This window comes from Garra rufa, chromosome 22 (genome assembly GCF_049309525.1).
Source record: "Garra rufa chromosome 22, GarRuf1.0, whole genome shotgun sequence".
NCBI lineage: Eukaryota > Metazoa > Chordata > Actinopteri > Cypriniformes > Cyprinidae > Garra > Garra rufa.
Window position 1 is genome coordinate 25,319,532 of NC_133382.1, and position 17,752 is coordinate 25,337,283.

The 17,752-nt window shown below is 36.4% G+C and overlaps 1 protein-coding gene across 1 annotated transcript; it reads right to left on the reverse strand.

Moving 5' to 3' along the window:
• Positions 1–2,737: 2,737 nt before the first annotated feature.
• dhx8 (DEAH (Asp-Glu-Ala-His) box polypeptide 8) lies at positions 2,738–16,172 on the reverse strand. Its single transcript, XM_073827657.1, has 23 exons — positions 16,021–16,172; positions 15,556–15,641; positions 15,386–15,458; positions 15,185–15,276; positions 14,527–14,633; positions 14,067–14,444; positions 13,831–13,975; positions 12,781–12,984; positions 12,600–12,687; positions 12,365–12,462; positions 12,087–12,234; positions 8,791–8,972; positions 8,510–8,704; positions 8,240–8,425; positions 6,756–6,966; positions 6,498–6,679; positions 6,241–6,381; positions 5,202–5,357; positions 4,955–5,092; positions 4,718–4,846; positions 4,395–4,591; positions 3,936–4,115; positions 2,738–3,851 (listed from the first exon to the last, which is right to left on the reverse strand). Exons 1-23 carry the CDS (start codon positions 16,127–16,129, stop codon positions 3,632–3,634), a joined length of 3,645 nt encoding a protein of 1,214 aa, XP_073683758.1. The 5' UTR covers positions 16,130–16,172; the 3' UTR covers positions 2,738–3,631.
• Positions 16,173–17,752: the final 1,580 nt, after the last annotated feature.

A 17,752-nucleotide genomic window follows, 5' to 3' on the forward strand; every position in this document is an offset into this window, starting at 1 on the left:
CCTTTAGGATCCCGACGGTAATGCCTGATCAAAAATGTTTTATATTTTTTATAAAAACCAACATACATATTATACATCTACAATTATGTAATTATACTATAAAAAAGTAATTTAATAACGTGTAAATTTGTAATTAACCACAATTTCTTTATGAAAAAAAAAACGTATTTAAATATAGCACTATAACGTCTGATAAATAATGCACGAATAAATCAATTTTTTAGTGGTTTTAATTGTCAATGTATATTTAGAAAACGAGAATAATTCACTAGTGTAAAATGCTGTTCTATTATGTTTTAAAAACATAATTCTACTATGCAATTTAAAACACATTAATGGTCATTATAACGCATTTCTAACTATATTAAATATAACGTGATTTTGCAGGAATTGTAATCAGGCGCTAAAAATAATACCCATTAGTAGTCAATTGAACCAATAAGATCACTCTGGGTCCAAATTAGTGATGGGATTTATGGCTCTTTGAGGGGATCCGGATCTTGGCGATCCGTTCCTTTCAAAGAGCCATTCAAAAGAACGGCTCTTTTGGCTCTTTTTTAAATATTTAGTCAGTTTTAAGAAGCCAGTTTGGGGGCATCTCAGTTTATCCTGGAAATAATCACTGGGAGGAATTATGAGGTGAGATCACACACCAATATCTGAGTTTGAATTATTCTGAAATATTGATTATTACCTCATTTGTCATGTGTGGACTATTTTCCTTAGGGTTGCACAACATCCCTCTGCTTAGACAGTGGCATCACTATTTTGGATTTACCTTTAGTACAAAGTGTGTTGCTGCGTCCCAATTCGCATACTTATACTATGCCCTTAAAGTATGTACTCTTTTTGTGAAGAAAAAGTACATACTTTTGAGTATGTAGCAGAAAAGTAGGCAAGCTTTGGGACATACTAGTACTTAGTCTGTTGCTTAGTTACCTAAATCCTGTCACTGTTTAAACTGCCTTGTCAGTTAATATCATCTACATTTCGTTTAATTTGATTTCCTAGCGTATTAGAGAGAAATGAAGAGGCACATTCTTATACTAGTCTTTTATGCCGAGAACTTTGCTCGTGTTTGCATAATGATGCATTTAAAAGTTAATGACCAAACCTATCATTATAAAAGTTCATAATGTTGCTGCACATGAAATATACCATGGATAACATTATTTAAATATTTTTTATAAGGTTACACATTGATTAGTTATCTCAAAAACCCCTTTCTCTACCTGTCCGTTGGTAGCGCGTATCCGCCATGTTTGTAGTTTTTTTTAAACAATTTTTATGCGTGTTTGTAGTTCTAATCGGATCCTCGTTCACCGCGCAATGTGTTGTGGGCAATATTATCCGTTAGAGTGTGCATTGATCCGCACTTCGAAATCTTAAGTTAAGTAGTAGACCATCCGGGAATAATTTGGTTGCATCTGTGTGAAACACTCATAGGAAAAAAGAACGACAGAAAGAACGGCTCCCCCCCAGCCGCGACTCGGCTCCCATCGTTCATGTTTATGAGCCGTTCAAAAGAATCGGTTCGTTCGTGAACGTCACAACTCTAGTCCAAATGGAGATCCGATTCCGGGTGGGGACTGGATTTCTCATGACACCGGCCTTTTTAACCATTCCATTGCTCGAGTCTCATGTTTATCAATGCAAAAAATGCATTCCTTGGTCAGCAATCTCAGCATTTTTACCTGACAAAAAGAGGCATAGCAAGCTCTCAGTTCCCTCCAGCGACGAAACCCGAATTGACATTCTCAAAATGATGTTCATCCTCTTCTCATTTTTTGGTCTTGTCACATTTTTCAGTTTGGCTGCCGTTGTGACAGGTGAGAAATGGAGAAAACGTTAAACTCATGAACCGCTCCAAATTCACCTTTCACGCTATGGACTTCCGACTGTCCATATATGGACAGTGAGCTGTCAACGCACAACGTGATTGACAAGCAGACGCATTCTGATTGGTTCAATTTTCACCGCAAGTTTTGTTACTGTTTTGAAACACACTAGCTTATAGAAATCTTAAGGCTAATTTATTTAAAAATAAAAATAAAAAAAAACAACAGGAAGAAAAAACCTTCAATAATCATTTTAAATGAAACAGAAAAACATGGCGCGACATTTCGCACACCCCACCAACTTTTTAAAATAGCCAATAGCGTTCCATTTATATCGGCTCGTGCCAGAGCTGTTGAGCTTGGTAAAGCCGCATTTTGTGTTTTATGACAGCCAAATTCTAATAGATTATTACCCCCTAGATTCAATATGAAACACTTACCGTTTCCACTGTCCAAATCGCTCCCTATCGCCTACATTGTGCACTACATGCCATTCACCATACAGAAAACCCTAACACTGTGAACAAGTAACTAATCTCAGTCGCAGCTTCAACGTGTATTAAGTTTTGAGTGGTCATATCTTGTAAACGCGAATTTTCTCGTTGTTTTGAAGCGCACTAACTTATAGATAACCTTAGGGCTAATATTTATACTAAAAGCCAAAGAACTTTAATTTTGATTCATGGGGACTTTAATAACCTACTGTTTTTCACCTTTTTCTTTTTACTTAATACAATCCTGATTTTAGAATTTATTTTTAAAAGTGTAGATATATAGTTTTAATAAATCCACCTTATTTTGCTATAAAATTGGGCAAGTTCAAGAATGAAATCATGTAGTTCAAATGGAATGTAGGCTCTTATAAGACAAACAAAAAAGAAATAAAATCACTCAAGTAGGACTTTTAAAAAGACAGATTTTAATTTAAGTTGACATCAAAATGACTCCAATATATGACAGAACATAAGCTGTAACAATATCAAAAACTGCAGGACATTTCCATCCTCCATCGCTTCCTCTAATAAAAGAGCTATGATACAAAATCTCCACTGTGGTCCAATACACTGATACGGTGCGGAGTTGGTAATTTAAGCATTAAAACAGAAGAGAGGTCCCAAATAAGGATGAGATCTGTGTGTGATAGTGAAAGTGACTTAACATCCTGTTCACTTGTACATGACCAGACCTCTGCAGAAGAACTAACTGAATTAATAAAAACCCTTTCTCTCTCAGCACCAGACGGATGTGCTGTCCACACATTCTACAACACAAATGGGTCGTTCCAGAGAATCTGGACAAAAAAAAAAAAAAAAAGAGCTGCACTATACAAATGCAAATAACTGTTATTTGAAAGGAATAGTTTGTTGAAAAAAGTCAAATTAACTAGATTTAGCATTCAACACAGGGTTAAATAACCCAGATGATTTAATTTCATATTTTGATTCCTCAGGTTTTGTATTTTTTAAATACAAAAGTAGGGATCATTTAAATCCTAAATGTCAGTGAGACAGCCAAAATTAAAATATAAAATAAAATGCTTCTGTTTAAAAAAGGCAGAAATTCTGATTAACTATTATTTTTGAGGGAACATCTCCTTTAAATCCAAACATTTTGTTCATAGTAGTGGAAAGGATCTTACTTGAGGAAAAAAAAAAAAATAGTGCCTCGTGTTTTTTTATAGACATTAAGCTTCCGTCCAGGTTATCCTCCACTCTGCCAACACCACAAAGTCAACATTTTCTTCAGCAGCAGTATTGGACACTTGCAGTCTATGAGGACCTTGTGTGAAGGTTCTAGCGTCGCCTGAAGGCTCTGGATATTCTCCAGGCATTTGGTTCCTCGTACCGGTTGTAAAGCGGCTCCAACCGCTGCTGTTTCTTCTGCTTGCTAAGGCGTGTAGGATCGGAGACTTTGAAGAAAGCTGGAGCAAATTCTACAAGCCACCTTGGGTCAATGGTGGTCACTTCCCTCATGTACTCCTTGGTGGTCAACACAAGCTCATGGTACACCACCCTGGGGAGAAGAACGCAGTGAAACTAACTTTAGTACAAGCAGCATGGATACTACTAGTGTTGTAATCTCTTTTCACAAACATACCATTCAGGTTGGCGATTGAACAATGCGCTGGAGGGGTGGATGTAGACCACCTGCTGGTCTATGAGGGTCCTGTAACCTTCTTGAGGATCCTTTTTGGCAGCGTTTCGGAAGAAACCACTGCAGATGGCCTTCTGTACACGTACCGTGGCTTTACCGCATGATACCACATCCAGCTTGTGTCTGAAGACAGAAAAATGTGTACTTATGGAGTATAAAAGCCCAAGGATATTAATTATAACAATGAAGTTTTAAAAATCTTTCTATTCTATGAAAACAAGGAGATTCAAACCACAACTGCTGTCTATGCAGGGTTAGAAAGCTCTTGGATTTCATCAAAAATATCTTAAATTGTGTTCCAAAGATAAACAAAGGTCTTACAGTTTTGGAACGGCATGAGGGCAAGTAATTAATGACAGGATTGTCATTTTTGGGTGAAGTATCTCTTTAAGGCCCCCTTACCTGTCCATGATGCCCAGCATCTGTTTGCGGATATCCTGCGCACGGCGAAGAGATCGCGCCTGGATGAAGTTTTCATAGCACCAGGGGTTGGAAAACTTGTTGTTCTTCCAGGAGTTGTAGACAGCCAGCAAAGTCAGGTGGTCTCCCTCAGGCTGGTGAAATTTAGCCTTCTTCTGGTCTGCCAAAGCTTGTTTGTCCTAAGATGAAAATAATGATTACTATCATTAAGATCAGTCTTCTTGGATACCTAAAACGCTACACAATGATGTAACCGTTCCTTGACCACTCATGGATCTGTTAACGTGTGTGGGCTAAAGGAGTACCTTTGGTCTGTAGAAGACATTCTGTACTGAGAGCATGGACACAATGGTCAGCATCTCCTCGCTGCAGCCAAGATGGACGGACATGATCAACATCTTACAAAGCATGGGCTCCAGAGGAAACTCAGCCATCTGATAGGAACAGTGACAAGAAACTTAATACTTCATTTCGAAAACTGAGCAGCTACAACCAAAAGTAAGCATTGACAAATGTAAGAAAATAGACACAAGCAAACTTACCCTACGACCGAGGCGTGTGAGCAAACCTTCATCATCCAATGCTCCCAGAGTGTATAGCTGTTCCATAGCTGTGATGAGCGTCTCCATAGGTGGAGCATCCATGAAATCAAATGACAACAGGTCATTGATGCCCATTGCCTGATTAGAGGACAAGAATTATTAGCTTATCTGCACATGCCAGAATTTTAATATCATTGCATTTCATACAAAACCCAAGATGACTCAGCATGAAGCTGTTAAACAGTACCTTTAGAGACAGTACAGTGCTGGCCAAGTTAGTTCTCTGAATCTCAGGTACGTTGGTGGTGAGCATCTCATCTCTGTAGGCACGTTCTGTGTAGAGTCTGTAGCACTTCCCGGGGCCTGTTCTTCCTGCTCTGCCCGCTCGCTGCTTAGCCTGGGCCTATGGACCACAAGAATGTGGTTTAGGAGACAAAGTCTACTTACTTAATGTACAGTGGAGGTCAAAGTTTACATACACCTTGCAGAATCTGCAAAATGTTACTTTTACCAAAATAAGAGGGATCATACAAAATACTTTCTTTACTGATGGCTCAAGAAGGAAAAACTTTGCAATAAGAGCCAGGGGTGTAAACTTTTGAATGGAATGAAGAGGTGTACATTTTTCTTTTGCCCTTCAGAAGCTACAGAAGATACTTCCATGTTTCCCAGATGACAAAGTAAGTTAAACTTTCCCTGATCTTCAAATTCAAATTCACCCCCGGCTATTAATGCATTGTGTTTCCATCTGAAGCATCAGTGAGCGTTTGAACCTTCTGTAATAGTTGCATATGAGTCCCTCAGTTGTCCTCAAAGTGAGAAGATGATCTCAAAATCATACAGTGGCTGTTGGAAAGGGTTCATATACACAAAAATGCTGAAAACCCAAATAATTTGTGGGACCTGAAGGATTTTTCTGAAGAACAGCAGGCAGTTTAACTGTTCAGGACAAACAAGGGACTCATGAACAACTATCACTAAACAAAAAAAAAAAAAAAAAAAAACACAGCTGTGGTTCATTCAGGTAACCACACAGTATAAGGAATTAAGTGTATGTAAACATTTTAACAGGGTCTTTTAATTCAACTATTATTTTTTATCTCTATATAAACATCTTTTATGGGAAATATCTTATTCAGGTCAGTACTAAAAATAACATGCATGTTGTATGATCCCTCTTATTTTGGTAAAATAATGAACATTTTGCAGATTCTGCAAGGTAATGTAATTTTTTGACCTCAACTGTATACTGCATGTAGTCTGGGTCATTATGAAAAGATGTTTACCTGGGAGATGGGGGTGACCACTAGCTGATCAATTCCAGTTTTGGAGTTATAAACCTTCTGCTTGACAAAACCTGGATCCACCACATAGTAGATTCCATCAATTGTCAAAGAAGTCTCTGCGATGTTAGTAGCAATGACCACCTATAAAAAAACAAAAAAAAACAAAAAGTTTGTTAAGATTTATAAGTGATTTAAATTTTCAGGAAAAGATGTTGTGATATGAGGTGACCACAGAGAAAATAAAGCATGGATGGTACCTTTCTACTTCCAGGTGGTGCTGGGTCAAAGATCCTAGTCTGCATTTCACTGGGCAGGGCAGAGTAGACTGGAAGGATGATTAACTCTGGGACATCAGGGCCGAGGGATTTCATTCGTTCATACAGGATCTCACAAGCAGTGTCGATCTCCTCCTGACCCGTCAGGAACACCAAGATGTCACCTGCACATTAAATAACTTTTTTTAAAGGAAGCTCATTTTCATAGGTTTTTCTATGAAGAACTGTTCAAAAAGTTACCTGGAGGCTCAGTGAGGTGAATCTGCATGACTGTGATCAGACTGGCATCCAGATAGTCAGTCTCAGGTTCTTTAGTGTACAAAACTTCCACTGGATATGTACGACCAGGGATAGTAAAAATAGGTGCTTCGTAAAAGTACTGAGAGAATTTCACGGCATCCAGCGTGGCAGATGTCACAATGAGCTTCATGTCAGTTCGCTTCTGTACAGTCTAAATAAAACAAAAATAAATACATAAATAACAAGATGGACTAATCTAAGCACTTAAGTTAAATTTATTTTTAAGTTGTTTATTGTACACTTTAAAACAAGTAAAAAAAAAAAAAACTATTTTACAGTTTTTATAACTATTCCTAAAAGATTTTTTAAATGTTTACCAAGGCTGCATTTAGTGATTAAAAATACACTAAAAACAGTAATATTGTGAAATATTACTACAATATGAATATACCAGTCAAAGCTTTTGAACAGTAAGATTTTTTTAAAATTCTCTCCTGCTCACCAAGCCTGCATTTATTTGATTCGAAATACAGCAAAAGCAGTAATTGTCAAATATTTTTACAATTTAAAATAACTGCTTTCTAATTAAATATATTTTAAAATGTAACTTATTCCTGTGATCAAAGCTAAATTTACAGTGTTATTACTCCAGTCTTCACTCTTCAGTGTCACATGATCCTTCAGAAATCATTCTAATATGATGATTTGCTGTTCTAGAAATTCATTTTTTTAATCATTATCAATATTTAAAACAGTTGAGTAAATTTTCTTTCAGGATTTGTTAATAAATTGAAGGATCCAAAGATCAGCATTTAGTCGGTCAAGAAATAAATTCTTCTGAACTTTCTATTCGTCAAAGAAACTAAAAGAATTCTACTCAGCTGTTTTCAACATAACAATAAATGTTTTTTGAGCAGCAAATCAGAATATTAGAATGATTTCTGAAAGATCATGTGACTGGAGTAATAATGCTAAAACTTCTGCTTTGAAATCACAGGAATGAATAACATTTTAAAATGTATTCAAACAGAAAACTGTCATTTTAAATAGTAAAAATATTTTAAAATGTTACTGCTTGCTGTACTTTGGATCAAATAAACGCAGGCTTGGTGAGGAGAAGAGACTTATTATTTTAAATAAATAAAATCTTACCGTTTAAAAACTTTTGACTGGTAGTGTAAAACAAAGCTTTTCTATTTTAATACACTTTAAAATTTATTGTATTGCAATGCTGAATTTTCAGCAGCCATTACATCAGTCTTCTTTAATTTAATAAGATAATTTGGCACTCAAGTAGCATTTCTTCTCTTTTTGCGAAAGCTGCGATACATTTTTTGAAATATAAATTAATTGTAACAACGCTAAAGTCTTTACGATCACATTTGATCAATCTGATGCATCCTTGCTAAATAAAAATATTACTTTTTTAATTGACCCTAACACTCATAAACTGTGTGAACAAAGCCTCAATTTGTGAACTGTACCTTCTTGAGCAGGCCAAAGAGTACGTCTGTATGAATGGTTCTTTCGTGGGCCTCATCCAACATAATAATGGCATACTGGCCCAGATCTGGGTCAATCAGACACTCTCTTAACAGCATACCATCCGTCATGTACTTGATGACAGTCTCAGGACTTGTGCAGTCCTCAAAACGGATGGTGTAGCCAACCTGCACAGACGCAAAAAGAGTTCAGTTTCAAATTATTATGGTCAAATGTTAGATCATTGTTGCCTAGGTTGTGTAAGCACCTACCTCTTGACCTAAACAGCAACCGTACTCCTCCGACACTCTTTTAGCCACAGACATGGCAGCCACTCTTCTGGGTTGTGTGCACCCGATCTTCCCCCGTGTAGTGTATCCAGCCTCAGCCAGGTACTGAGTGATCTGAGTCGTCTTTCCTGAGCCAGTCTCACCGATCACAATTAGGATCTGGTTGTCATGGACAGCCTGTAAAAGACACAAAGTTGAATCCATGAACATAACTAAATTAAAATCTAGCTTAGGATAAATATATGTATCAGCTGAGGTCACACCTGAATGAGCTGCTCTTTGAGCTTGTAGATAGGAAGACTCTCTCTTTGCTCTAGGATAGAAAGTTGAGTCTTTTTTCCATAGGAGGCCTTGTTGCCACCAAAGGCGTGTTTCTTCCATTCTGGGATGTCGTTGGGCATCATACCTATGCCCCTCATGTTGGCAGCTATCTGCCTGCCGTCGACTGTATGGATGGTGAGCGTGTGAAGACAGAAAATAAAAAAGCATTTATTAGAGATGCACAAACATGATAACAGACTTGAGCTCATTCAAAGCCAGAGGGCATACGAGCATCAGAGATAGGCTTGTTATGTGCAGACCAGCCACCATCTGCCATGATAGCAGAACTCAGGAAATCAGATGGCCATCTATGAACTCCCTAAACCACAGTATGGACAAATAGGAAGGAAGTTTATCTGGGATTACCAGCGTCTTTCTTATTACATAACCGCTTGTTCTTTTTTTTGTAATTGGAGAACATGGACTGTGAAACTTCCGCTTACTTACTTACTTCACTACATACATATATATATATATACAACATTTAATTTTATTTTAGTCTTAAAATGTTACTACTTTTCCAATGCATTTTTTATTCCTTTTTTGCCACTTTATTTCTCAGAACTGCGACTTTATTACACTGTGTACAAAATTATTAAGCACGTTGATATTGTCGTCATATTTTTTTTCCAAGCACATTTGACCAATTCCAAACCACATCAATCTTAATAACTACTATTCATTTTGTATTTAATTATTTATAAGTGATATATAATTGTCCATGAAGGCTGGAAGTGAAAAACTCCTTATATTTAGGTGTGCAGAATTATTAGGCACATTTTCTTTTACAGATAAAATGAGTCAAAAAAAGATATTTACCTCAGACTGAAAAGTCAAAAACTATTAAATGCCCATGAGAAGGATGCAATGTGTCAGGTTCTCAGAGACTTTGCTAGGGCAAATGACCCTTAATTAATAAGAATAACATTCTGAAGTGTTGTGAAATACATGGAGAGTTGAGAGTGGCTCTTGAAGGACCAGCACCACATCCTCTTGTAGCATTCTTCCAAAAATATATTTTCCAGAATCTGGCAGTAAGTTTTAAAAGTTCATTTTGGTCCATCTCTGCAAGACACACATTTCAGGATAGGAGATGGACTAAAACTGAAGTCCCAAAACTTACTGCCAGTTTTTAGAGGATAAACTCGAAAGAGTGCTACAAGAGGATGTGGTGCTGGTCCTTCAAGAGCCACTCTCAACTCATCTGTCTATAAAGCCTATAAAAAAAATGTATTTCACAACACTTCAGAATGTTATTCTTACTAATTGAGGGTCATTTTTTAGGATTTTTTGCCCAAGCAAAGTCTCTGAGAACATGACACATTGCACTTCTGGAGGCTCAAGGTAGGTTGCAGTTCTGGAAAACGGCGGCGCTGGAGACTAAATGGTTCCTGATGATTTCATATCTAATTCTTAACATTAATTCTTACTTTTTTTTGCAATTAACATGCATCTTTTCTCCTCCATCTGTTTTTTCTGACAATGCAGACGCAACGAGTGATTTTTTTGTCCAGTGGTCATGCCTTAACTTTGCAAATTCCAGTATTGCATCCTTCTCATGTGCATTTAATAGTTTTTGACTTTTCAGTCTGAGGTAAATCTCTTTTTTCGGCTCATTTTATCTGTAAAAGAAAATGTGCCTAATAATTCTGCACACCTGAATATAAGGAGTTTTTCACTTCCAGCCTTCATGGACAATTTTTTTTGTGTGCCAGAAACGCCCTTCTATAGCTATCTGTGCACTAGGGGTGGGCGATATGGCCTAAAATTAATATCACGGTATTTTTCATCTTTTGAACGGTGACGGTATAATATCACGGTATTACTTCTTTTTTTTTTTTACATTTTGGGAGGAGTAGCCTGTCCTGTCCCTTTAGTATGTGAATATTTAATATATTATATACACATATATATATATATATATATATATATATATATATATTTAATAATAATATATAATATTTAAGTTAATATTTTTATAATATAATAAGTAAATGGTAGGTATCCTTATCAACACAGCATTCTTAACACATTTATTTTTGCAAAAAACCTAAAGATCTTACATAACAGTGTACAACAAAACAACAACAAAAAAATTTATTGAAATTTAATTTCTGCAATATTTAAAACCTTTAAATAACTGGGGAAATCAACCCATGGCAACAGTTTAAAAGTAGACCAATTCTGTGGGGAAAAACACGGACTTGGCAACCCTGCATCCAACACGAGCTGCTGGAGTTAATAAAGTCATTGCACACGAGTACGAAATTTTCGTCCGAGATTTTTGCACGTTAAAAAAAAAAAAAAATACAGGTTATGTTAATCGAGTTTACACACTGCCTCTGAAACTTTCGTCCGTCATAAAAAAATAAAAATAAATAAATAAAATTAAAAAAAAAATCGGATCGTGTTTGATTTTCTGCATTTTCGCATCCATAAGCATTTTGATAAGGATGGCGAATATGAGAAAACTAAAAAAAAAAAAAACGCATACGAAAATCGGACTCAGTGTACAGTACAATGACCTTTTGAATGATCACGGGTCGAAAGTAAAGAGAGATTACAAACATAGACTGGAGGATTTGCAATCTGATACTCACTGACAAATATCTATTAACGTTATAAGATGTGCTGCTCCCTTTACACAGAGTGTGCGTTATCGCAAAATCGAAAGTAAAAGTTAACAGGCCGGTCGCGTTCGCCTCGCGCCCTCTCAATTTGTGATCCGCTGTGTAAATCCTTTGGCCGGCCGCCGGGAAAAGTCCCGGTCGTCCCGATTGCCACTCCGCCCCTGGTATAGGCTACAGGCCCGACCTTTCTTCACGGTGTTTCACCAGTCGTTTAATGGCCACTCCCCTTTTACCTACCACGTGTAAAGCTGATAAGAATATGTTTTACTTTTTTGTTTACAACAAGATATATAGTATAAGGACAGGTATTCAGACCACAAATGAACGTTTTAAGAAAATGTAATGCCTTATTTAGAATGAGCTATTATTGATGTAAATGCAGCCGTTCGAGTTGAATTATCGAGTTGATAATTGATTTCTTACGGTATTGACGGTATTAGAAAATCCATGTCGTGGCGCAATGTCACACCGGTGCTGACTATGACACCGATGTACCGCCCAGCCCTACTGTGCACTTGTTATTCTGTGTAAAAAAATGCCAAAATTCCAGAATTGGAACGCAACAGCGTTCCTTATTCAGATGCAAGGATGCAGTTTGAATGGCTTACCATCAGGCAGTGGGTCCACCCAGTGTTTGTTAAGGCCCATAGGAATTGAGTCCATTTCAGCCTCTCGTTGGGCCTGTTTTACCTCCCGTCGCTCTTTGGCCAAGGCACTCTGCATCATGGCTGCTTGGGAGAGAGATCCATCGGGGTTCTGCCAGAAAACAACAATATATATGCATATGTAAAATCACAGATTAATGTCTAGAGCAATAAAATCAAGAACTTTGCTTCCTACATTGCTCAGGCAGCTGTAGAGTGAGAGTGTCAGTAGTTTGACCTACCTTGACAATCTTGACAGGACTCATGTCCATGCTCTGTTTGGTGTGTCCTCTCAGGAATGGAGGTTCCTCTTCCACCAGCTCAATCTCCAAATCCTCATCTGACAGACAAACCACAACAGACAAAATTGGAGGCAGCTACTTAGGCAGCTAGAGGTGCTTCACCAAAAATGACTTTTTGTATTGGAAAGAAGGATTATATTTTAAGGCATGGTAAAAAGGATAATGCAACTCATACCCTCCTCATCATCAACTTTAGGCAGAATTCCTGTCTCTTCATCAAAGTCTGGGAATTCCTCCTTAGACAACACATTGGCAGCAATCATCTAAAAACAGACATATCAGGATGTTAAAATATGAACATAAGAAATGTTATAACAAGGAATAAATACAATATCACATTAAAGATGGCCATGCACCTGTTTGATTTCCCACTTCTCCGGATCAGAGATCTTGGTGAGTCTTTTGCGTTCCAATGTGTCGTCCTCTACCTCTGGAGCATGGCCCAGATTGAGGTTGGTGGGTCTGTCAGGATTCCTCATGGCCGACTCTTCCTGACCTTCACCACCCACATTTCTCCTCCTGTTAGGGTTCAGATCTTCACCAGTGTCCTGGTCAACATCCTTGTGAAAGAAAGACAACCCAACAAAAATCAGCCCACATATAATGCACAGTAATTAGTCAATATAGTTAAGGTCAAAAGTTTACGTCCCCCTTTCAGAATGTGCAAAATGTTACCAAAATAAGAGGGATCATACAAGATGCATGTTGTTTATTTAGTACTGACAACCGGAATAAGATATTTCACATAAAAGATGTTTACACATAGTCCACAAAAGAAAATTAGAGTAATTTATAAAAATGGCCCGTTTCAAAAGTTTACATACATTTGATTCTTAACACTGTTGTTATCTGAATGATCCACAGTGGTGTTTTTTTTTTTGTTTAGTGATAGTTGTTCATGAGTCCCTTGTTTGTCCTGAACACTTAAACTGCCCTCTGTTCTTCAGAAAAATACTTCAGGTCACACAAATTATTTGGTTTTCCAGCATTTGTGTATTTGAACCCTTTCCAAAAATGACTGTATGATTTTGAGATCCATCTTTTCACACCGAGAACAACTGAGGGACTCATATGCAACTATTACAGAAGGTTTAAACGCTCACTGATGCTCCAGAAGGGAAAAACATGCATTAAGAGCTCGGGGGGTGAAAAGATTTTGAATTTTAAAATCAGGGTAGATTTAACTTATTTTATCTTCTAGGAAACATGTAACTATCTTCTGTAGCCTCTGAAGAGCAGTGCTAAATTAAAAAAAAACATGATATTTTGGCAAAATAAGAAAAATATATGCATCTCCATTCAGTTCAAAAGTTTTCACCCCAGCTCTTAATGTTCTCTAAATTAGTGAGTTTTGGACCTCAATGTAGGCAGTTCTGTCCATTTTCTTTTGTTAAGAGCTCACTCACCTTCATACTGAGACTTGTTTTGGATCCAGTGAAGGACAGCACCTTAATTTTGACCCTTTGACCTTTGCTGACCACATCTGCCACATTTGCTACCCGACCTTCTCTCCTAAGCTCTGAAATATGGACCAAGCCTTCCCAGCGTTTCCTTTATAGAAGGATGAGAGAAAAACGGTTTAATATCATACACTCACAATTTCAATAGCTTTAAAATTACATTTACTGTATGTCAAACATACCTGAGGCCTTCTAACTGCACAAAGCATCCAAATTGCATAATACTGGTGACTTTGCCATTGTAGATATCCCCCACAGATGGCTCCTCCGGTGGGGGCCGGTCCACATGTTTGTCCTTCCAGCGGTCTGAGCCTTTGTCTTTGTCTTTGTCTCGGTCTTTGTCTCTGTCTCCCCGTGCAGGACTCCTGGACCTGCTGCGAGAGTGCCAGCGGCTCCTGCGCTTTCTTCTGTCTCTATCATTAGAGCGAGATCTGGAACGGGAGCGAGAGCGATGCCGTCTCCGTCTGTCTCTGTCCCTATCCCTATCTCGTTCTCTATCTCTATCTCGGCTCCGACTGCGGCTTCTGCTCCTCCGCTTCTTCTTACTGCTGGTTTCAGATCTAGGACAGATGACACTTGCATGATAAAAAGCAACAATATTTAATTCAGGGGTATCTATTTTATGTTAGAGAAGGTCCTCACCTGTGTTTACTGCTGCTAGGTTCTGAACTGCTAACACTGGGCATAAACATCTCCAACTCTTTCATGGCATCAGCTGCAACTTTCACATCATCCTCATCCAGCATAGTCTAAGAACAGATACACAGTTGAAGTCAAAAGTTAACATACACCTTGCAGAATCTGCAAAATGTTAATTATTTTACCAAAATAAGAGGGATCATGCATTAATACATGTTATTTTTTTATTTAGCACTGACTTATTTGATATTTCACATGAAATGTTTACATATAGTCCACTAGAGAAAATAAGTTGAATTTATAAAAATAACCCTGTTCAGGACAAACAAAGCACTCATTAACAACTACCACCAAAAACAATTAATTCAGGTAACAACACAGTATTAAGAATCAAGTGTATGTAAACTTTTTAACAGGTCATTTTTATAAATTCAACTATTATTTTCTCTTGTTGCCAATATGTAAATGCATTTTGTGCAATCTTTTTCAGGTCAGTAATAAATAAAATATAACATGCATTTTGTCTGATCTTTCTTATTTTGGTAAAATAACATTTTGCAGATGTAAACTTTTGACTTTAACTGTAGTTCATGATCCATAAGTGATTACTATTGATTAAAAACACATTTACAGTTATACAGAATTAATATAACATAATTACCCTAGTAGTGGGATTGTCAGGTCTGCATAGAGCTGGAAACAGCTCTTTCAGCTTGTCCTTTTCATTCTTTGGCTTAACCACAGAATGAGAGGCTACGAAATAAATAAATAAATAAAAATCACATAAGAAAATTATTATCAGATTCAGGACATAGGAAAATGTGTCAATACGGCATGAAAAATTTACTCTGAATGCCCTTACCTTTACTGGTAGATGTTTTTGCAGGAGGACGCATGGTTTGAATGAGACGAAGCAAATTGCTAACGAGTGAATCCTAAAGGGACAGAGATGACATGATGGGTTAGATATGCCTAAAACACACAAAACTGTAAAAACACATTTTTGACAGAAGAGATTTTAAAAATCCTTACTGTGAAATCGGCTCCATTTTTAACCAGCACTGACTTGAATGCATCAATGGATGGATGTTTCTCAGCAAGACTGATTACAAACTCAGCTGAAAAACACATACACCAACAGAATGTTACGACAGACTTCTATACACACAAAAAAGTCTCTGTATTTAGTATCATTAAATAACTAACAGCTTTCAAATAACTTCAAAATGAGAAAGACATTTCCAAAGAAACAACGTGCTATTGCAGTTCGACCACGCTACTGACAGCAACCAGACTTTATATGTAAAATGATTCTAGATAAACGAAAAGTGTAATATATTAGGGCGACTGAACTGCATTTAATAACACAAATTAGCTTTTCCAGTTAAAGTTTATACACACAAACACTTATTCCACAGGTAGAAACAGGCTAACCAGCTATTCACGACACGGCTACCAACAACGTGACACGCGGTCGAGTCAAAAGTATAAACTTACCAAGGTCCTTATCGTTGATTCCCAAATGGTTGTCAAGTTCGGTACAAACTTTAGACACCAAAGACAAATATTCGAGCTGTTTGAGCTCGTCTTCCCCGATCTCTGCCATCTCTTCAGCAATGTTGTTGTTTCGTTCACCGGAAGAAAGTGGCAACGCTTCCTCTGGTTTTGTAACTTCTAATTCCGGGTTACAGTAGAAGCGTCCTCTAACGGTCAAATGAGGAATTGTTCAGACGGAAGCCAAATCTAAACCAATTGCAAAATTAACTGCATTTTTCCCCCTTTTCACAAAATCTACTTTTTATAATAGAACGTTAACCGCTTTAAGCAAGCACAATACACTGAGATAATAAATTCAACTATAATTAAACTAATCTTATTGTAATTTCACTAAATATAAATAATTATACTGTGACGTTTAGTTTAAAATTCATCTATTTGTCTTTAATTTTAATCAAAATGTCAATATTTTTATATTGCACTACTAGTCATTTTTTAAATTGTTTTTTAAAGAAGTCTCTTCTGCTTAACAACCATGCATTTATTTGATATAAAATACAACAAAAGTAATATTGTAAAATATATTTTGTATTTAAAATGACTGTTTTTCATTAGAATATATTAAAATGTAATTTATTCCTGTGATCAAAGCTAAATTTTCAGCATCATTACTCCAGTCTTCAGTGTCACATGAACCTTTTTTCTCTCTTTTTTTTTTCTTTTTTATGAGCCCTTCCTCGATACAAATCGTTGCAAAGCGGCTGTACAAAATGTAGGCTACTACAATATATTTAGTAGCTTATTAGTGGTGACTACTGTATGTCAAGTTGATGTACATATGGTATAAATGTTAAAATCAGTAATGGTGTAATCAAACAGATGATGAACACTAATAGTAATGATTATGAACCTTCAGAAATCATTCTAATATGAATTGCTATTTGCTGTTAAAGAAGCATTTTTTCATTTTTTAAAAATAATAATTATTATTATCAATATTTAAAACTTTTTTCAGAGGATTCTCTGATGAATATCCAAAGATCAGCATTTATCTGAAATAAAAAGCTTTTGTAACATTATACACTAAACCATCCAAAAGCTTGGAGTCTTATGTATATTCATATTTAGAAGAAATTATGGAAATTAATACTTTTATTTAGCAAGGATGCTTTAAAATTGATCAAAAGTGATGATAAAGACATTTATATTGTTACAAAATATTTCTATTTCAGATAAATGCTGTTCTTTCTACTTTCTATTCATCAAAGAAACCTGAAAAAATTCTACTCAGTATACTATATAAATATATATATATTTTTTTTTATTTTTTTGAAGGATCATGTGACTGGAGTAATGATGGTAAAATTGTATTTTTGAAATCACAGGGATAACTTACATATTAGAATATATTGAAATAGAAAAAGGTTATTTAAAACAGTAAAAATATTTCAAAATGTCATTGTTTTTGCTTTACTTTGGATCAAATAAAATGTTTTGTTAGGCAGAAGAGACTTCTTTAAAAAGCATTTAAAAACGTTTGACTGGTAGTGTATATTTTGCGTTAATTTAAATACAACCTAAAAATTATCGATGAATAATGAGGAAAGAATTCTGTAGTTGAAATGTCACTCTGAGAGAGGTAAAAATGCAACTTTTGTTTATTTTGTTTATAACACAATCTAGTGCGACATCTAGTGGCGCAAATATGACTTTCAGGTCACTCCACTGACAG